At 38.9% G+C, this 21,559-nt stretch overlaps 1 protein-coding gene across 1 annotated transcript in view; it reads left to right on the top strand.

Moving 5' to 3' along the window:
* Positions 1-5,935: 5,935 nt before the first annotated feature.
* NRAP (nebulin-related anchoring protein) overlaps positions 5,936-21,559 on the top strand; it is a 51,714-nt gene continuing 36,090 nt past the window's right edge. Inside the window, exons 1-11 of the mRNA XM_010153892.1 lie at positions 5,936-6,007; positions 6,266-6,360; positions 7,038-7,125; positions 10,239-10,343; positions 10,883-10,987; positions 11,660-11,767; positions 12,608-12,710; positions 13,305-13,414; positions 14,946-15,050; positions 18,115-18,219; positions 20,107-20,223. Coding sequence (XP_010152194.1) covers positions 5,936-6,007; positions 6,266-6,360; positions 7,038-7,125; positions 10,239-10,343; positions 10,883-10,987; positions 11,660-11,767; positions 12,608-12,710; positions 13,305-13,414; positions 14,946-15,050; positions 18,115-18,219; positions 20,107-20,223 — 1,113 coding nt within the window. The remainder of the gene's footprint in view (positions 6,008-6,265; positions 6,361-7,037; positions 7,126-10,238; positions 10,344-10,882; positions 10,988-11,659; positions 11,768-12,607; positions 12,711-13,304; positions 13,415-14,945; positions 15,051-18,114; positions 18,220-20,106; positions 20,224-21,559) is intronic.

Below are 21,559 nucleotides of genomic sequence, written 5' to 3'. Positions count from 1 at the left end.
GGCCTCTGCCTTGGCCCGGTGGGGCGGGTGTGGGGTTGGGGGAAGCGAGGGCTCCTCCCAGCCGGCCTCCCTTTAGCTTTAACGGCTAATCCCTTTAGGCTGAGGGGCTCCGGTGCTGCCCCCGAGCCCTGCTCGCTTCCCACTAATGATGGCTTCATCGCAGCAAAAAGGAAATTGCCACTTTTTAATAGGTGTGCACACCCGCCAAAGAAAAGCCTTAAGTTGCGTGGTGACACGAGATTGTCTAGATCTAAGGAAATGTTTTCTCTTATATAAACTTCAGTGGCATTTCCTTATCTTTCCAATTATGCAGTGTGTCGCATCTCTGCTAATTACGATATCCTACTGTGTAGCCGTTGCATCAGGCCCAGCAGTCCAGTGCGTGGACTGAAGATTGGCACAGTCTTGCTAATTACTCCTGGATGCAGGCTCCAATCCCGCAAAATCATATCTACCCAGCAGTGCGTGGTGTTTAACATTCACTACCTGAAGAGATTTACATCAAAGCGACATTTTTCAGTGTAACTGCCTCATAATTGGCACAAAACACAGGCATGGTAACAAACAGCCTTTTGCTTCACGACAGGTCACTGCTTGGATGTGATGGAGGAGCGTCTGAACGGTGCTGTGGCTCTTGCCGTGTGTCTGCATGCTGCTGCTGGGGCCGGCCTCTGCTTTGTGGGATTACGCCTGTAGCTCCTGGTTGGATATGTAGCCAAAGTTTTCTCCTGAAAATCAAACTAACAGAATCCCATGGTTCCTCTCGTGCCATCTGTTAGCTACTTCTTTTCAAGAAGCCAGCACCAGTTCCAAATCCATAATGGATCATTATGGACAACGGAGGTACTAGGAATGTATAGATCTTCAAGTAAATGCGTGGCGAGGAGATGAGGGAGACTGTGCCAGTACCAGAATTGACTGGCAGTGGCACCTGAACTTCAGGACATCAAATGTGATTTCCCGATGATGTGTATGGGGGTTTCCTAGGAAATTGAGAAGCTATTTGCCAGCTGTGACTTTCTGTATCTTGATGAAAATGTTTATCCATTGCCATCTGGTCCCAACAGCTGAATTAGCAGACCTAGAAATGGCTTTTTTTCTAAAAGTCACTGTATTGCTATTGAAAAAGTGGTTCTGTATCTGATAATGCTTGCCAATTTTCAAGAGATTACTAATAGATTGGTGTATAAGGAATTCCTAAATCACAGTGTTGAGGAAACCCCTATTTCTATTTTCTTTTCATTACTGGCATTCATAAAGAGAATGCTTGATTCCTTGGTGTGCTGCAGTATTTTTCTTAACTACATGTTAGATTAACCAATTTTAATGCAGTATAAAGTGTGAGATTTTTTCCGAAAATGTTGCTTGTTTTCAGTAATGTATAATGGAGAAATTAAAAAGATAGTAGAATGAGAAGGAAGTATCTTGCTTCAGAGCGTGGAGTGGTTGCTACCCGGGGAAGGGTCAGGAAGGAAAAACATTCTCATGTATAATACTGCACAGCTGGCCATATGCATTCCTGGGCAGGGGGAAGAGCCCGCAGTGTGATACCTATAGCATCAGCATTCCTTTTCTTATCCCCAGAGACTCACTGTACTCCCTAGAAACATGAACAATGAAGCTTTTGACTATTTGTGTTGTAGAAAATAAGTGTTTAACTACCATGTAAGCAGCTGCAGGATGACAATGGAGCGTGCCTTTGGGAAATTGAAAGTTAGATGGCAGATACAAACTAGATGGCTTGAGGCAACTAAATAGTACCTGTCTGGAATAATAGCTGTGTGCTGTGTTCTGCACTACATCTGTGAAAACAAGGATGGGGCTTTGCTGAGATCTGGGGGGCAGGTGTGGGGATGCTTTCAGGGAGGAGGATTTGAGTGACTTGCAGCGTGTTCCCTCCTAAGTGACAGTTGTTAAGAGTTTTGCATATTTTGCAAGAAAGGATGGATGTTTTTGTTATGCTGTGGGGGCTAGGGGAGCTGTGCGGTGTGATTTGGCATATTCACAACTTCATGAAATTCGGTAGACTCATGTATCTCGGTCAGCTTGGTGTCTGTGTTTGTGTGGGATTTCTCTGGAATCAGGCAGAGATGATCTGTTGCACATGTCATGTTTTCAGAGTTTTAAACTTGGGTCATTTTTAGGTTATGACATATGATAAATGGGAACTTGGCCACTGGAGGTCTCATTGTATGCACATGGGCTGTGCTGTGCATGCTTTGCACGCATTTCTTCAAGCTTTCGGCTTAAATTGTAGCACATCCTCACCAGTTCTCTCTGCTCTGTAACAGTGATGCCTTCTTGGCCTCATGGCTCTTTTTTCCATTTCTGCCTACTCCCTTTCTCGCTTTCTCTTGCTCTGTTAGAAGCATTTGTGACATCCCCACACACTGAAGTTTTCCTGACACTGGCAAAAAAGGGCAAGTGTAAACACAAACCCTTTTAGTCATGAAATGTAAACAGTTGTTGGTTGGTTTCCAAAATAGGAAAAATGTAAAAGCTACCCTACAAGTTTGGAAAGCAGTGCCTTAGAGGTCTTTCTTCAAGTCTTGGGAGACCCTGGTGTTGATAAATCTTTTCCAATTTTCTTTTGATGCTTTTGCAAGCTGGATTTGCTACTGTGCTAAATATGATTAGCGTGGAGAGGCTATATGAGACAAAAGGCCCTGAGCTTGGGCAACTAATTAACCACGTGGTTCAGAGAAGGTTATGATGAGGCTGGGCTGATGTTTGAACTTTTGCAGGCAGCTTTTAACAGTGGATAACACCCCCAGTTTGAGTGGTGAAACAGAGGGAAGATAGGGTTGCCATAATTTGTGGTGTCTGGCTTGCTGCTATTCATGTGGCCGGGAGGGCACTGCCGCTATTCGAGAGTGACAGAGAATGGGGCCCTGCTATTCATGTGGCCGGGAGGGCACGCTATTCGGGAGTGACAGAGAATGGGGCCTTGACTTGAATGTCTGTTAGAGTGCTTTGTACAACTAATGTGTGCTTTTTAGATTCAGATGCAGGATACAGACAAGCTCCAAATTCTCTATGCAGTTAATTCAATGAATTTAAGGAGGTTGGAGAGGTAACAATGTTTCTTTCTACTAATTTGCACTTTCAAGGTACTGACTCCTTGTACTTTATGCGTAACTACAGTACTTTTAAACCACATTGATTAAGGTTCTACTGTTAAGTAAAGCCTTTTAAGATTTTCATTGATATCAAAGAGCCTTTATAAGGCCTTACTAAAGGAGGAAAAAAGCCACAATGAGCTTTTAACTGAAGAGAAAGTGTCTTGCTAAGATTTGTCAAGATAACAAACTTGCACTGGTTTTGTGATTTAATTCCTTGCATGATCAAAATGTAGTACATACTTTGTAATGACACCGTACAATGCTTGTTTGTCAATAAACTCTCTTTGCTGTTAGCAACTCCGTTTTAATCCAGGGTGGTGAAGAACAAACCATGCAACAGGATGGTTTTGAGGTGCTCGGAAAGGGGGAAATCTTCAATAGACTCCAGCAGAACTGGCGCACAATGGATGTGAGGGAAGTAGCACGGCTGGGAAAGAGAGTAGCTGTAGAGCTTATAGCTTATCATGCTTCTCTGAACACGCTGGAACTTGGGAGGAGCAGAACTTGGAAAACGTGTTTGCTGACTTCCAGCCAAGCTGATAATATGTATTGCTGTGAAAAGAAACTAAAAGGTTTTATATATCTTGAAGTAAGTTTGATGTGTGAACTAAAAGGCTTCTAGCTGTCTGATCAGCCTCATGGAAGGAAAACATGGTCTCATTCATCTCAGGGACCTCTACTATGTTCTCTGGGTGCACAGTGCATGTGGGCTGTATACACGGATGCTTCAGGCTGGAGTCCTGCCCAGACTGTCAGTATTCAGGTGACTCCTGGATGAATGATTTGTTCTGCAGTTGCAAAGTGTTTGCATTTTTCTGTGGTTCAGGGTTGTCCTGCTGTCAACACCTCTCAGAACTCATTTCATGAGGGCCTTAAGTGATGTATTGTCTGTGCAGGGACAGGAGCAGGTCATCCATTTTTTTTCTTGCCAAAGTGTGAGACAAGGGCTCTAGTATGGAGTCAGATAGCTGAAGACAACTGGGACTATCTAGAAAATATACAATATGATGACTCTTGGAGTAGGTGAACACAAAGTGGCAGCAGCTGGTAGTGTGCCCAGTGCTAAATAAGCAGGGGACAGCCTGCCCTCTGGGGCCTTGTAGATCGCTTACATAAACAGGATGGCAATCTGGGACAAGTTGAAAAGCTGTGTCAGAAGGGAACTGGAAAACTTCCAAATTATTTTGGTTCACAGGTGTGAGCATGGTAAATATTATTGTGATGTAACTTGGTCAACAGAAAATCGCTTCTGATCCCAAAAGGAATAACGCAAGATAACTCAGCAGTTATTATAATACAAGAAGTTATGTTCTGTGAACATTTTTTTTAAAATGAAAATATGCCTGTTTATATACTGATATTAATTACTTACTTTGAAAGGCCTCAAATATTTTCAGAACTTTGTGCCATACCCATTGCTCTTCAGATTAGAGACTCTATTTTCAGCGCACCAGTTGCTGACAGTACGTTGTGCCAGCACATTGTCAGCATTCAGTAAAGGTAGTAATAATAAGTTAAACCGAACTGCCTATCTCCAGAGAGAGATGAGGAGGCTCTCTAAGCATACCCAGAAGGCTTAGCCAGAAATTATTTTGATTTAACTGTTGGCAACCTGCAGAAAAGGAAAGTGCTTAGCAATATCCCAGGACTGCTGCAGGTCCGGGAAGTGGTGCAGGCGACTAAGTAGCGTTTTACTTAGGGCGAGATAACTCTTAGCTGTGTCCCAGGGTTATGGAGCCCTGCAGCTGGAGGTATGATGATTAGCTGAGATGTAAATCTCAAATCCTGACCATTTGTAGCTGATAGAATTTAATAGCTTCTTTTGTTCAGAGCAGACTTCATGACCCTAATAATTTGCTTGAATCCTAGTAGCAGGCATAGTAATTCCTTATCATTATTTGGCTAAAGAATTTGTATATTCTGATCTATGCCAGCCTACTCTTTCGTGAACACTGTTAAATAGCTGCTTTGTTCATTCTATTCAAAAGTAAATGGTTCCTTTCTGAAGTTTTTCCTGTAAGAGATAGGTGTTTGGGTTTGTACCCATCACGTTTAGAACTCTGAGCTCTGCCCATTTCACTGTGCATCCTCCTACACACAGAGATGGAGTGATAGGCCTATGAAACCCATGAAAGACATGAGAAATGAGTGTGCTCTGCTCTGCTGTCCAGAACATACAAGGTGAAACTGAGCTGTCACCCGGGATAAAAAGTAATGACTTGGCTGGGGCAGTGGCAGTGTACCTCCTTTAGATCTAACAAAGAGCCCGAAAACGCCAAACCCCTCCCTGGCCTGTATCTCTGGTGATACCCCCTTCTAATATGAGGCTCTTCCTAAACACAGAGTAGTTCTCCATGAGGTCACTTGCTGTATTTCAAGGTGAGGAGAGGCTATGATAAATTGCTGCTGTATATACTCGTCATCCTGGGCTTATGACAATGGGCTTTACAGCAAAACTGAAATACTAAATGATCAGCCTCTAACGTTCACATGGACATGATTCGTTTCTGTGAGTTCATTCTTCTATTTAGAGAAAGATATTGCTACCCTCCCTTACGCGCTGACACAGTTGCCAAAATAACCACTCTTACTAACTGGCAGCTTTAAAAGCCAGCCTGCAGCTGACTTTGAAACAGAAGGTCAGCAAAGGGAGCAACAGACTTCAATTCAGAGCTTTAATGGGAGCCATTGACCACAGCAAAAGGCCTTGACTGGAGTGTCTAGAGTGTGCTTTGCACAGGCCAAAAAGTCACTTTCATACTCTTTGAACCCTTTGTATAAACCTATATATTTTTCACTCCGTGGATTTCAAGATGAATGTGCAGCCGTGTGCTAGATGTGGCTATGGGGTTTACCCTGCTGAGAAGATTAACTGTATAGATCAGGTCAGTTGTCTTTCTTTATTATTTCGGACTATAATAAATGTATAGATCGGCACTTTTAACAAAGTGCAAATCTCTCGGTTCCAAAAACTCTTTACTCGTAACTGGGTTCAAAACTGAGTTAATAATAGGCACGTATTTGAAGAATTCTTCAAATAGATGAAATTAATCTCAAGGATCAATACTGAGATTTAAAACTCAACAGAATAATAATGAAATACAAATGATGTCTGTTTGGTTTCTGTTTTGTGTTGTTTCCAGACATGGCATAAAGCCTGTTTTCACTGCGAAATATGCAAGATGATGTTAACAGTAAACAACTTTGTTAGCCATGAGAAAAAGCCTTACTGTCAAGCGTAAGTGTGTTTCCTTTTCTTTTTCTTAATGCAAAGGTTTAAAATGCCAGGTCATTTTAATGTAATGAAAGATCTCCATTTGCATTCAGCCTGGTCCCTTGTGTGATGTGAAATTACGTATTGTTAGTGACTCCATGCATATTTTTGGATTTATGTGGATCACAAATGATGGGAAACTCTAGTTACTGCATATAAAGCTTCCTCATTTGTCCAGTGTGTTAGAAGATACCAAATTAAGTTCCATTTCAGTACTGTGGGAAGAAAATAAACCCAACCATAAAATTCAGCTTTCCAAATCAGTGGTTAAGAGTTAACAAGGTTGAGCTAATCACCAGGAAAATGTATAAAATGCAGATTGTGGAGTTGGTTTGTTCTAGGAAGTTTTTATTTTATAATGATCAATTCCTGTCAAATTTGTCAGCAGAAAAAGGAGAGATGACAGTTGTTTTTTATTCTATTATTCTCTTTTGTTATTAGAAACAACGCATTGATATGACGATCATTAAAATTAATTTTGCTCTAGGCACCTACTCCATACAACAATAACTTGAATGTAATCTGAGATCTGTGTGTGAGTGGGGGAAAAGTTATGTATAGAGAGGGGGAAGCTGGTATTGTGTTTTTCTGGTGGGCTGTCTGGTACCTTTCTAATATCCTTTTACACTTTCCTTTTTTAGACATAATCCAAAAAACAATGCGTTCACAAGCGTGTTTGAGACACCAATAAATATAAATGCAAAAAAACTGTCGGAAGTGGTAAGTGAGGTAAGAAGCTCGAGGGCCAAATGTATTTAGCTTTGTTTTACATTTTGATATCATATTCGTGTCTTGTTTTAGAAATGTATTCTTTACATAGTGTAGATATGTATTATCTGTTTACCCTCCTGTGTTCTTTTAGAGCAGTAAGATCTCAGCCCAGATTTGAATCATAATTTTAAAAATGCATTCTCTGATAAGAAAGAAAGGTTAGATCTGAGTTTGCTTTTACTTTCACAAAGAAAAATGAAGAGCAGTTTATCACCTGCCATATGTGATAATCTACATGGAAGCATTGTTCACATAAACTGTGGGAGATACTGCCCAGAGCTGTGTGAATTTACTAATTCAGGGGGTTTTACACAGCCATTTGAAACAAGCATGACCTACTCGCTTTATGATCTCTGGAACTGATGCTAAAGGGGCATGAAACAAAACAAAAAATTCTATCTCAGTAGGACGTAGGGAAAAGTTCTCATAAATACTTTGTCAGGTATTTCTGACAAACCTGAGATTATATTTCCCTTTTTGTGAGAAAACACGAAGTCCAGGGCGCTTTGCATGGTTTTGCTGAAAATGTTTCACGACAACGTTAAGGATGGACTGGCTTTCCATGCCCTTTTAACTGCATCAGTCCTCGAAAAGGCTGCTGTGCCCCGGAAAACCTCTGGGGGTGCTCAGAGTCTTCTTTCTTTTCAAATGCCATTCTTTGCTGTCTTACATTGTTTTCCTCCACATACATTTGTTTCAAACTTGCATTTCTAAGAAATTCATTAAATGAGAAACACAGAAACAGCCAATAATCGATAGCTATCTCACTTTGATGTACAATGCTCTTTTCTTGAATGTCATGTCTTTTGATCCTCTAAAATAATACTGTTCATTGCAAGGCTATATTTAGTAAGCAAATCCATGTCTTTCTCTGTGATTAGCCATTATTAAAATAAAAGAGAGAAGTTTTATTTCTTAGATTATAGCATAATATATTAATTCTGATGTTCTGTATTAGCTGTACAAAGTTGATGTACACTTAATAGCCTTTATCAGAAGCTGTATCATTATCATTCTTGTACAGTATTCGTATGCATCAGTTTTTGCAATATCATAGACAGTGACTATTTCAGCAGTGACTAGCACACTTACTTTAAACTGTGTGTGACAGAGCTGGTCAGGAATGAGTTTGGGATTACTGCAGGTTCTATTTCTGGTTTTAGGCAGTGATATGAGACTGATACTTCCAGTGCATGTGAATATATGTGCCAGACAAAGTGTAGCTCAAAGGTCACTTTCCTTGTTTTTTACACCTAAAGCGCCTTCTGTGCTTTTCAATCACGTAATGAGGCTCTGCTCCAGAGAGAAAATTGCTAAGGGTAGTAAAGAAGCTGATTCTGCAGTACGTACTTAAAGGAAGCACTTCTGTAGAAATTTTGAGTATGGGAGAGCTTTTTCATTGGTAACAGTATAAAATAATACTAATTTAGGAAAAGGTTTCAACTGCTACTGTAGTTTGTTGGGGGGTTTCAGGTAATATTATTTCTTATGCAAAAACCGTAACGTTTCTTCAATCCTAACGTCATGTTTTCACATGTCTTGAGACACCAACTCGAATATAGAGATAAAAATCCAGCTCTCTCCCTCTACACAGACTTTCTGTGTAAGCAGACAAATAATTCATCTCTCTGTACCTCTGTACTTAATTTATAAAACGGGGATAATGGTACACATGCTCAGTGATTTTTCTGTCCAGCCAGTTTAGATTTTGCTCTGTTCAGAACAGGAACTGTGATTTTTTTACAGCTGTACAGTGGGTCGTATAACAGAGCTGTGCTTTCAGTTGTATTTCTGTGTGCTGTCATGATAAAAGTAACAGTAGGAAGACGATGATCCAGGCCTAAATATAGTAGTCATTTACATTTACACACTCGTGGTTCTTCATGAACACTGTGCAGGGAAATAGGAGAGTAGAATATTGCCCACAAGGTTAATAGTTCTTTCATCTAATGCTGCATTGATATGTTCTGCTTAAAATTTCTTAGGGCTTTCAATCCTCACAGATTATGTCCCCCAAAAGCACTGTCTAAAGACTATTATTCTTTCAGAGCTTCATGCCAGATTTCAGGTCTAATATGCTGCTTCTTTACAGATGTGCAGCTCCAATAATAGCAAAAAATCTTAGGTAGAATCTGAGTGCAGATTAGAGAACAGAGGTTTGACTTAGGGCTAAACCAAATCTCTTACATGGAGACTCCTTTTCCAAGAGTGGGAGGCATGTAGGAAGTACTTACGTAGTCTTTGCATGGCATAGAGCTACAGACTATGTGGCTTTTTTGTACATAAGCAGGTTGTAAGTGGTGTTGGTCAAAAGAGGGAGACGCAGGAAAAGATAGAGAGTTTTGCAGGGTCTCAGAAAGTAGTTGGTGTTTTCCTGTGGACTGTGGAGATTTGGTGGACCAGGTGTGCTTGTCATAGTCCCTTGGTTTCTGCATTCATATCGTGTATGAATGTGTCTTCAGAACAAATGTATTAGCACTGGAAACTAGGCTGGGCTGAAGCAATTGGAGAACTAATGCATAGACACAGGTAAACATGACTGAGTAAATTATCTTAAACGTTGATGCCGCCACCCAGAGAATTAGTTCTGTGCAGTCATATTGTTCCTCTGCTTCCCTTGCGTTGGTATTGTTGATTTTTGCAGTGAGACAGGCGAAGGAACTGATGTAGCTGAAAGCTAATGCAGCAGAAGCCTACATACGAATTCCCAGATCCAGTTTCCCCAACAGCTGCCTGTCTGATGGCGTCAGAGTGAGAGACAGAAAGAAGGGTCACCTAGTTGGGCCGGAGGTGGTTTTGGAAGTTGCCTTGCTTCAGACTGGTTTCAGGTGCAGCCAAAACTGGCAGGCACAGAAGTGAATTTGCTGTGATGGGAATTGCACTGTTTTTGTTGGTTTGCCTTTGCATTCATATCATTGTTGCTGCAGTTTGTGCAGACTCCATATCACTGTGGACTAAGAGACTGTGTTCATCTTGTTTGTCTCCTTTCTTGTTCCTCTCCTAAGAGGAGTCCGTGTTAGTCTGTACTACCAAATCACTAATACCATCTTTTTGGGGTGGTTTTTTTTTAGGTAAAATATCGAGAAGAGGCTGAACAATTCCAATCAGTCTTTCAATGGGATGTAAGGTCCAGAGAAACTGAAGCTGCCTATAAAGCTCAACAACTGGCTACCCAGGTAAGAAAAAGCCCTCAAGTCTCCAAGCCACTAGCCTGCAGAACACCAAGGGTCAGCCTTGGCAACCCGGATTGTCAGGGTTTTACTCGCAGCATTTCAGTGCTGAAAATGCCATTGCTCCTCATTGGCTAAACTTCGAAGGCAGCATAGCTTGATTGTAGCTTAGAGTGCAAGAATCAGAAGATAAGGAGGAGTGTAGCTATAGAGTTAGCTGTTTGGACTGCTGCTTGCATAGCCATACGCAACAAGTCTTCTTTCTACTGACACTGAAGCTTCACAACAAGTGGTCTGATTCCCAGGCGGAATAATTTGAGTCTCACTCCAGGATTCTAGATCTTGACATCTCGATGTCAGTTCGCATCATACAAGCTCTGCCCGAGTATTCTGAAGGTGTGTGGAGTATTGGCCTTTGCTGTACATCTGCAGAGTAAATTTCGCTTCCACAGCCTCATGTGTGTTTCCTTCTTTTCTGTCAGTTCAGCTGTTTGTGTATTAAAACATGGGTGAAGATTGGCAGTTATTTAATTTTTGTTTTGTAGAATGCTTACTATGCTGCCTATGAGGAGGGAAGATCATGGTATTCTGGAACCATCCCAGATCCTGAGATGGTCAGGATAACACAAGCACAAAAGACTCTAAATGATGTAAGTGAGCTGATGATTGGAATAGCTTTATTTTCATGGGCACTCATATTCTGAAGACTTACCAGTGCATTAAAGCTGACCTTTGGTAAGATGTTGCCAAAGGAGAGACCGACATGTTTACTTCTGTCAGTAACAATATTTAACCATGTTGATGATTAAAGTCACATAACAATGCTATTGCTCATACTGAAAATCACACATTTATATATTTATGTAATTGATTGAATTGTAGTTCAGCTACTGACCAGTGATAGCTGAGGAGACATTGATTGTGTCCTGATAGAGCAGGGAGTGGTGTTTCTCTCAGTAGAACATAACTCATGATGGAAACCATGTTTTATTTTCCACAGAGTAGACCTTTTATTGACTGTATTTCCATGACTGATGAAAATCACTTCTGAATTATGACTTGTTGTCTATGCCCATACTATGGCTTAGTGACTCGGTCAACATAGCCAATTAGCAGTGGGTAACTGATATGAATGGGAACTGTTTTCTGTTGCATGTGGGTAATATTTCTGCCTAACAAACTTATACCTTTCAAGTCCTTTAATTTTTTCTGCTTTTAAATAAGGTGGTGCATACTGTCAGGAAGCAGGCATTAAAAGAGGAATCATATTAAACTATGATGGGTTCTTCTGTAACAACAAACCAAAATTGTTAATTTTTTAGTTTCAATATACAGAAGAATATGAGCCACGGAGAGGCAAAGGCAGCTTTCCTGCTATGATCACTCCAGGTTATGAGGTTGCTAAGAGAGCCACCCAACTAAGCAGTAATGTAAGTCTCAGGTTTTTTAATTGTATGTTAGACTTCTGAAATTGGAGAATCCTGGGTTTAGGCCATTTCCATTAGTAAGTTCTATAATGAGTATTTGTTGTACTGTTAATTCTGCAAAGTGAGAAGACTTTAACATGATGCAGGAAGCGGGGTTAACACACTACTTGTCTTGGGGAGAAAATCATATAGAATAAATGACAATAAAAATATTTTATGAAAGATAAATACAGCAAAATTTGCTGTATTTTATCATACTCTGAAACAGATTGTGAATCACTCATAATCTGTTTAATTCATTACCTTATTTTCACTTTATGACCTTATTAATCTATTTGTTTATATCTGATGTTTTTCTCTTTCTTTATTGCTTGAAGTTAAATACCTGTAATATTGAATTTAATACACATACAAACTACTTTAAATATAGGCATGGAAATTTGCTTATTTATAAAATTAACAATTCAGCTGGAAAAGATCGAGTAAAAATAAATCCTGTAGACATTATTTTGAAGTACTGCGATATTTTCTGCAAAGACTGCATTGTCACTGCAGTATGATCTTAGCATTTTGGGCCGTTAATGGCTATTCTCACAATATTTTAATCAAATGTATGGCTACATAAATCTAGTATAATTTGAAAATCTGTTTATCTGGGGCCATTTCTGTCTGCTTCTGGCCTGCACTTTAAGGAAATGGGGCCTTAAATATACTGGTATCTTGACGGTACAGTGGGGAATGTCGTGACTGCTGTTGCTCATTTTCTTTTGAAGCCTTCTGATAGAAAATTGATAATTTCTGCTTATTGTTTCTAATATGTATTTTCTATGTTTTCTCCCTCAGGTAGAATATAAGCGCGGACACGAAGAGAGAGTTTCAAAGTTCACCTCTGTTGTAGACACTCCAGATATACTTCATGCAAAGGTTGGAGGACAGCTTTCAAGTGATGTAAGTGAAACAAAATAGGTTGACTTGGGTTTGACTCTGCATGTGGCTTTTAGGACATTTATAAATCATTTAAAATTATGAACATAAAGAAAAGTAAAAAATTAATATTTGTAAGGCAGACTCTTGAAATGTCTATTACCTTAAAATATTCTTGGTACATTTTACCATTAAATATTTAATAATTCCAGTTGTAAAGACCATATTTTGTTGTAGGCCATTTTAGGGATTAGCTGTCTGTCAGAAGTGAAGGCAGAGAACTAGACTGTTCTATACCCAGCAGCTGGGTACCATGCAAACTAAAGAAGGAAGCTGCCTGGCTCTAATATAAGTACAGCAGGCATCTTGCAGACTGTAGTGTTTTGTTCAAACAACTTTGATCTATTCTATACCCTGAATGAAACACAGAGGTCCTGCAGAAGATACACAATCGTGTAGTTAAGGACTACATTGTAAAGATTCAGACTTCATGGTTCATCTTCCTTTTGGCAGATGACAGCCATCAAATGCCTGACTTTGCAGCTTTAAGAATTGATTATGTGTGCAATCAAGATACATTTGATCTAATTGCTCCTGAACTGTCTTGGATTTTTACATTTGAAATACACAGAAGACTTTGAAGAACGGAAAGGGAAAGGCAGCTTTCCTGCTATGATCACTCCAGCTTATCAAATAGCCAAGAGAGCGAATGAATTAGCTAGTGATGTAAGTGTCCAAAGCAAAGTCTCTTTTTGGGAAGGAAATAAAAAATTCTCACACAAATTTTGATTAAAATGTTTACTGACAGAAATTCCATGAGCTCTGCGGAATTATGCTAGCAGTGTACTTCACACAGATTTTCAAGTGATTATCTTTTGTAAGGACAAAGTTGAGTTATATGCACAAAGAGAAAATTAGGCATTTTGTGTGAATTAACACTGTGGATTTCTGTGGGCAAAAGCATCCCGTTTATGCAACCTCCTGTTGCATACAACTGCGAAGGAAGACAGTGAGAAGTCAGTTGGAGGTCTTTGATTTCATTCTGTCCAACCCAGTATGAGTTAGAGGGGCTGAAGTGCAGCTTTACGTTACACAGCCACAATATTTCTGGGTGACCTTATATCAGGGAAGGGCTGTGTTTGCAGAGCTCTGATTTGCCATGAATTTTCATGCTCCCATTGAATCCTTACAGTTCATTCTTCTATTCCTTCTTTTCTGCTGTTGCAGGATCAGGCTTTTATGAATTCAAGAAACTAGTTTCTTGGATAGCAACTTTATATGTAAAGTGTATACACACGTGTGCACACACACACACGCATACATTTCACATAGATACAGATTTATAAAATACAGCTTTCTATTCCACTCCTTTTACTCTCCTTACTCTTGTGAGTTTTTTCAAAACTCCGAGGTGCACTGGTCCTTAGTGGCTTTCTTTTCTTCTCCAAACATAGCAAACCAACCTCTATATTCTTTAAAAAACATTGTAATGGGACATTGCTTCAAAAAGTAGAATTAATTGTGCTTTGTCATTGGAGACTGAAAAGAAAGCTGGTTTTGTTGGATAAGATAACCTATTGTGCTAGCTCAGTGGAGGTGAATTTAAAACATTACTAAGAGTCATTGAAGAAAGTAAGAAGAGATCTGTAATTTTGAAGGCAAAAGCAACTGACTCTAAAACATTTAAATGTTTTTGTTTGCCTTTGATCTGTGGAAAACCCTTCATTTGTGTCAGCAAACACACATGGTGATTAAAGGGGAGCATCAGGTTATAGGCATTATTTTGACTTCAGCAAAGGTAGTGCAAATCTTGGTCTAAACTTTGATTGCCTAAAATTTCCTTGATCACTGGGGATATCAGCATCTTTCAGCAATAAGCCCATTTATTAATGGCATTCATAAGTCCCTGTGGTAAATAAAATGCTCTGTGGTAACAGTGAATTTACATTCTGTTTTTTTAACCTGCTGGAGCATCAGGGATTAGCCACTGACAAGCAGGGGCTTCTGAACACACTGAACTAATGGTCTGGGTTGAAATGGCAAGTCCCATGTTCCTAGTGCATTATTAAAAAGCACACCTCTGTTTTTGTTTTTTGTGTCTTCAAGTGGCATATTTGACTTCTGTAGGTTGGTGGCAATGGGAACTTTGACTATCTTGTATTGTCAACGTGTGAGTGTCATTGATTATTATTTATTATGCAGCATCTGTGTACCAGACTAAACTCATCCCAATTATGCTTTTCTTTTTTCCTGTTAGGTAAAGTACCATCAAAGATATGAAAAAGAGATCAAGGGAAAAGCCAGCCATACAGCTGGAACAGACGTTACTTTTGAAAGAGAAAATGTAGCTCAGTATGGCCAGGTATGAAACATCCAAGAGATACCCATGCTGATGTTCATCATTACTGCAGCTGGTTGCTCAAGACTTTAGAAACTACAGTGAGACCTATTTGCACTTTGCTTTCCTGTAGGAGAAAGCAAGGTCTCAAAGGAAAAGATAGTGTGCAAGGGTACCATGCTCTGATTGTGTGATATATTTGGCACTGGCACTTACAAGATAAGACTACAAGGTGCATGCACTGTAACTGCATGATCCTTATTGTAGAGTCATTCCAAAAGAGAAGCCTTACCTTGGCATATTTTATCTATATGCATGTGTGAACTCTACGTTTCTGTTGTGGTGTTGTTACCTATCACACTGAAATGTGCTTACTTGTAGAAATTTTCCCTTTCCTTGAGAAAGAAAATGTAAATTCAGTTAGGAGAAGAAGTGAAAGGGCTGTGAAGTGCTAGAATGTTTGTAGATAGTTGAGCATCTTTTCCCTGCCAGTATTTTTAGAAATCTTAGATTTGCAGCAATAAGTATGTGTAATTGGCACTGAAGATCATACATGATCTCTTAGATTTCAGCTGTTCTTCAAAAGCGGTATTGTAAGTTTCACAAGTTGTAATTCTGTATTTGTGGAACCAAATAGGCTTTAGTTCTGCTTTGGCCTGTGGCATTCGATTTGCTTTTGTTTCATTTTTGAGGGAATGCAAATACTTTTGTGGTCTCCAAAATGCATCCAAAGTTCTATTCCAATTAAATTAGGGAAATAGTACAGCTAAATAGATCTGAATACAGCTAAAGGGAATTTGAAAGGAATTGAATAATGGTTTTGTATGAACACAACTATGTGATTAGTCTTGGGTTTTTCATCCTGGCTGCAGGAAAAAGCTCAGAGTTGTGGTCAATGAGGCAGTCTAGCTGGAGGCCTGTGGCTAGTGGCATCCCCCAGGGGTCAGTGCTGGGTCCAGCCCTATTCAATATATTCATCAGTGACCTGGAGGAAGGGATAGAGTGTACTCTCAGCAAGTTTGCTGGCAATACTAAACTGGAAGGAGTGGCTGCCACGCCAGAAGGCCGTGCTGCCATGCAGCGTGACCAGGACAGGCTGGAGAGCTGGGTGAGGAGAAATCGAAGAGAGGTCCCTTCCACTTTGTGAATCTGAGAATCTGTGAAATTGTGAATATGTGAATCCTAGTTCCTCATGAGACCCATGTACTGTGGAGAAATGAAGGAACAAGGAATATATTGTCCAAAGACATTCGATATTTTACGTGTCTTCACTTCTTCTGACCAAACCTACATCTTGTAATGTGTGAAAAGCAAACCATTCTTGAAGAATATGAGTTTAGAATATGCAGCAATGAAGCCTTCAATTAGTTTCTGTCTTTTGAACTACTACAAGTTTTAGTAAGAATAAACAAATAAAATGAATTTGAAAAAGCGCTAATTGCATTTTCAAGCATCAGAATGCTTCTATCTTTAGAATTAATTTAAGTTTTCTTTCTTTGAAAGTATCTTTGAAACTTCAGTCACAGACTTCAAATTTAATTTGAGTTTTAATCTTCACAGATTGGATTCTGATATTTTTATTCAAATAAAATAGAGCCACTGAAATTAATGGAACTATCTGAGTGAAGTGTGACTTAACGTGGGTAAATGGATTAGATTTCTAACTCTGGAGATCATGAGGGTACATCATTCATATATATATATATAACATGAGACAATTTAAGGAATCATACTGTAAAATTCCTGTGTACTGAACATCTGTTACATTCATGTTTACAAATCTTAGAAGTGGCTAAAATAAATTATCTGGAACTATGAAAATACTGTTTTGTAATAGGAGAAATATTAGAAATGATAGAAAAATGTATCTAAGAAAGTTAGGAGAAAAGTTAATCTGGCAAGTTAGTCTGAAGAATTCAGGCTTATGAATGGCATTTTAAGAAACTAACTCAGCTGATTAGTCAAGGATATTTTGTATTTTCTATGCCTGTTTATAGAATAATTTAGCAGGAATAACTATAATTACATTATATTGTTCACAAACTTATGATATGACCTATCTTACCATGTGACATTGATGGTGCACAAAATGACCTACAATGGATTGTTTTGTACCGAGATGTCACAAGAGAGAGAACCCAAATTTTTATAGTCCTTCCTATTTGGTTCTTCATTACACTCTTGACTTGCCACACATGCTTTTTTTCACTTAAACTGACTCTTTACTACAAAGGATTTACAAAATACTACAGAAAAGACACATTACGCTATATTTTACTTGTCCGTATACTTACCATACTCTTCCCAGATTTTGCCATAGAAAGCTTTGGGATGGTCATTGTGTATTACCATTTTTAAAATAGCTCCAGTATTTTGTTATTAAATTATAAAAAAGTTTTTCAAATTGTCAAGCAGTTACACATAAACTTATCTATAGACAGATTTAAGACTATTAATTCTGCAACAATTGTTTTTTAAATCAAGCAAATGGAATGTTGTGATTTCGTTCCCTAGAAATATACCACGTTAATGTCTAGATATTTCTGCTTCATTAATGAATCCCTATTCAAAATATAACACTTAACTAGAGAAATATTATTTTTGGTCAGTTATGATGTGAAAAATGGCCATGGAGAGATTGAGAGAATTCTGTCACGTCAAAGAGGAAGATTGAACGTATGCTAAACTTGGGAATTTTAAGCAAATCTCCTGGCTGCCCAAACTATTAGATATTTTTATAGTTTTCCAGGGAAACATAGTGACAGAGAGAGGGGGTAGCAGATATCATCTCTGTAAGAACTGAGGTGAGATTAAAAGGTTTTATACCATTGTATACTTGAATGCTGTCTTGACCACAGCCAATTGCTACCTAAATTTCTCTTGCAATGCAGCACAAGTAATTTTACAGGCACAGTTAATTGAATGGGTGATTTTATTCTTACAATTGGTCATTTTATTCTCTTTTTTCATTAAAAGTATAAAATGAAGCAATGAACTTCCCTACTAACGAGAACTGTGGGGCTTTGTTAAATCATCTATGGCCCCACCTGCTCATGTATGATGAGTAAACACTCTGAATTTTCTTCAGGATTATATGGATGAGTATGAAGAACGCAGAGGGAAAGGAAGCTTTCCTGCTATGATCACTCCAGCTTATCAAAATGCCAAGAAAGCAAATGAATTGGCAAGTGATGTAAGTATGAAACCTGAATCAATACAACTCATAAACAATTAAAAACAGCAGTTTGTCAGAGCAGTGCCTGGGAGGAGAATGCTAAAATTACACTTGAGAAGTAAACAACAATGACATTTCACTGCATTGCAGGGACTGGATGGCTCAGGGGATTAATAATATCCATTAATGGAAGGGGACATAGCTCCAGCTTGCATGAGGGAGGAGATGGATGTAGCAACTAATGGGGATCCCTACTGTTAGGTTAACCCTCCTGGCAAATCTGCACCTGTATTATTAATGAAACCTTCAACTGCCTTAATCATCCTGTGGTCTACTGTGGTATTCCCAGTAGTGAATAAATGGAGGATGAATGAGCTGAACTGGTTTTGATATTTTGATGTATCATGCCTCCAGCACAAAGCATGTCATATGGAGGAAAAGAAACCATAGAGTACAACACTGTCACTTCACAGGACTGAGCCTATTTCTAGGCTGGGGATTTTTAGTTTTTGGTGGTAAGCTGAAGAATTGGAAAAAACGGTGGTGATATGTGATTTTTCCATGCAGGCCATTTATTGAAGAACCTCAGTCTTATTTGAGAAGACCATTTCTAGTAGTGACAAAAAATGGGTCAGTCTGTAGGTCACTGCCCTGTGGCTGCTGTGAAGCCTTCCTGCGAGTGACAGCCTTTGTAGTGTGGAGACCTGTCCCCCGTGGGGCTATCTGAGCTGATTGGCTCAGTTTTTTCTGGGGACTTAACGGGCAGTTGAGTATTTCAGCTTGTACTAGCCTGGACGAGACACTAGCAGTAAATTGAGGTGAAACCGTCAGTCATATTCTGTTACCTGAGCTTATGGCTGAGAGAATATAAAAACCCTGAAACCTTCTGTGACCAATCCCTATTTTGATGCCAAACTAAGTGATCCCTTGTTTAAACATGAAATATTTAACCTTTCCATATAAAGATGGCAGTTTCATAGGTTTTCAAAATGCTAATGGTCAGTTGTTTCCTTATTATTTTATAATACCTGGAGCAAGGAGAAGGGTTGGTTCATGGCAGTAACCTTAACACACTAGAGTACTTATCGAGCTGCTTTATGTATTTAAAGCCTGAGAAACTGTGTGCAGACTTGGAAAATAAAATAAGAAAATACTTTGCACTTCAGCACATTACAGATAATGTTATTTTGTGTATTATGAATCTGATTTTTAAAGCAGTAACATAAGAAATATAAACATCTCCTTATATGCAAGAAATACTGGAGTATATTCCCAACAGGATTTTTGCTGGACAGAGTTTGGCAGATGGCACATATAAGTATTATATCTCTTCACCTATCCTAGCTCAATTGAAGTCAATAACCTGATGTCAAAATTAAATTAAAAGATCCCTTATTCCAGTATTGATTTAGTAGAGAAATATAGTTTTCTTATAATATTTTAAGTGCAAAAAGATACAGCTTTCTCAAAAAGCTGGTTTCTACAAAAGGAAAAGTTCAAAGAGCACTTGATGACTATCTGTAATTCTCTGACTATGAATCTAAAATTAAAGTACTGAGAATTAACTTCAGTAATAGAAGATCATACAAGCTCCAGTTAGTCACTAGCCAAGAATCTGCTGGTTATCTGTTCAAGGCATGAACAACAACCAGAGCTGTTCAATCTATGTAAAAAATGGATTAAAAAAAATGCTGTCTAGTCAAGTGGCTTGGCAGGGACTTCTAGGGCTGTGATTTTATATATGTTTTATTTCAGGAAGGAATAACTTGCAGTGTTTCAACTTAGCAAGTTCTATTTACTTATCAAAGCAAGAATAGGAAAAATTTTATCCCAGCTCATGAAGCCAGTCTGAACAGCAAGGGGTAAAAAGTAGACATCTATTTTATAATTTTCTCTACTTTTCAGATAAAATACAAGAAAGATCTTTCGAAGATGAAAGGTGCAGCTCACTTTCACTCCCTAACGGCTGAAGACAACTTAGTCCTCAAACAAGCCCAAAGTGTTAACAAGCTTGTCAGTGAGGTAAGGGGTTGAATCGATCTGTTAACAAGTTTGAGAGCAGCTCATAAAAACATTTGTGTCTAATAGGTAAGGACTACAAATGTAAAAAGCTGTTGTTCTTATGGCCCCGTACGTAACAAAAAGTGATCTGTGTGTAGCACAGTAACCAGAGAGAAAGGTGCAAGAACAGATCTTCACGTGCTGTTATCTGGCGCTTCCAATGATCTGTTTTGAAAGTAAGGGAAATTAACCTCAGAAGAGTAATTCTGATTCTGGCCAAATGAAGAATAGAAATCTAAAAAAATCCCCAACAATTGTGCTCTTAATGTGCTGTGATGTTCTAATCATAAATGCTGGAGGACGTCCTGGGTGTGTACCTTAGAGTGCTACAAAGAAGGTTCTACCGATAATTAAAAAATAACATCAACAGAGCCAAAATTTTTACCATGCTGTTAATGTAGTTTCTGTTTTCTTCCATCATGTGAAAGACTGTGAGTTACTGATAATTCATTCTTCTGCTTGGCAAGCGAAGATTGCTAGGGAATTCTCAGTAGATTCTGAAGTATTAATTTATTTATAGTGTCATATCAGCTATTAATAAATGTGAGTTTCTAGAGCTTCCCCATGGCAGTTTAAAAACTTATACTCTTGAGATGTCAAAGTATAAAACCTTCAATAATGAAAACCCCCTGGAAGTAGGACTGGAAGGGCCCTCCTGGGCCAATGATTCCTGGCTCCTGCTGTTTCGGCACAGTATCATATAACCCTCTTCTTCTAAATTCTAACCTACATTTATTCCTGTCCACCTTATTACTATTGTGTTTTGTGCCAACATTGCCCTTTAGTTTAAAAAGTTCTTCTCCCTGCATGATTACCTTTCTGAGTTGTTTACAGATGGATATGATTTCCTTCTCTCTGCCTTTGATTTCTTAGACTAAGCAAGCTGAATTCTTCTCATCTCTCACAGTCTTTCACTACAGCTGTTACAGGCTAAGTGCATGTTCCTTAAAGAGGAATGAATGTAAGAGTACATAAGTTCTTGATGAGGTATTGCTGGAACCTGGTACATAGCACGTGCGCTTCCCAGTGCCTGCTCAAAAGTTTCCTCTTGCTTCTGCCTTGGAGCAAGTCTCCTGCCATTTCCTTTTTTCATGGCTGTGTTACTTTGGCATCTCACCATCTTTCTGTCGTCTGCCTACATATGAGCAGTTTTGTCAGCCTATCCAGGTGATGAGCTCTTACAGCTGAAATTTTTATGATTCCTCCCTATTTATACAAACCTTTACATTGCTGAATTTGATTCTATTTCTATTAACCCTTTTAGTATCACTCCCAACATTCGTACTCCAGAGCAAAG

The sequence above is a fragment of the Eurypyga helias genome, unplaced genomic scaffold, assembly GCF_000690775.1.
Source record: "Eurypyga helias isolate BGI_N326 unplaced genomic scaffold, ASM69077v1 scaffold5946, whole genome shotgun sequence".
Lineage (NCBI taxonomy): Eukaryota > Metazoa > Chordata > Aves > Eurypygiformes > Eurypygidae > Eurypyga > Eurypyga helias.
Note: the sequence above shows the minus strand (reverse complement) of the source record. Positions and strands in the feature narration are given on the sequence as shown.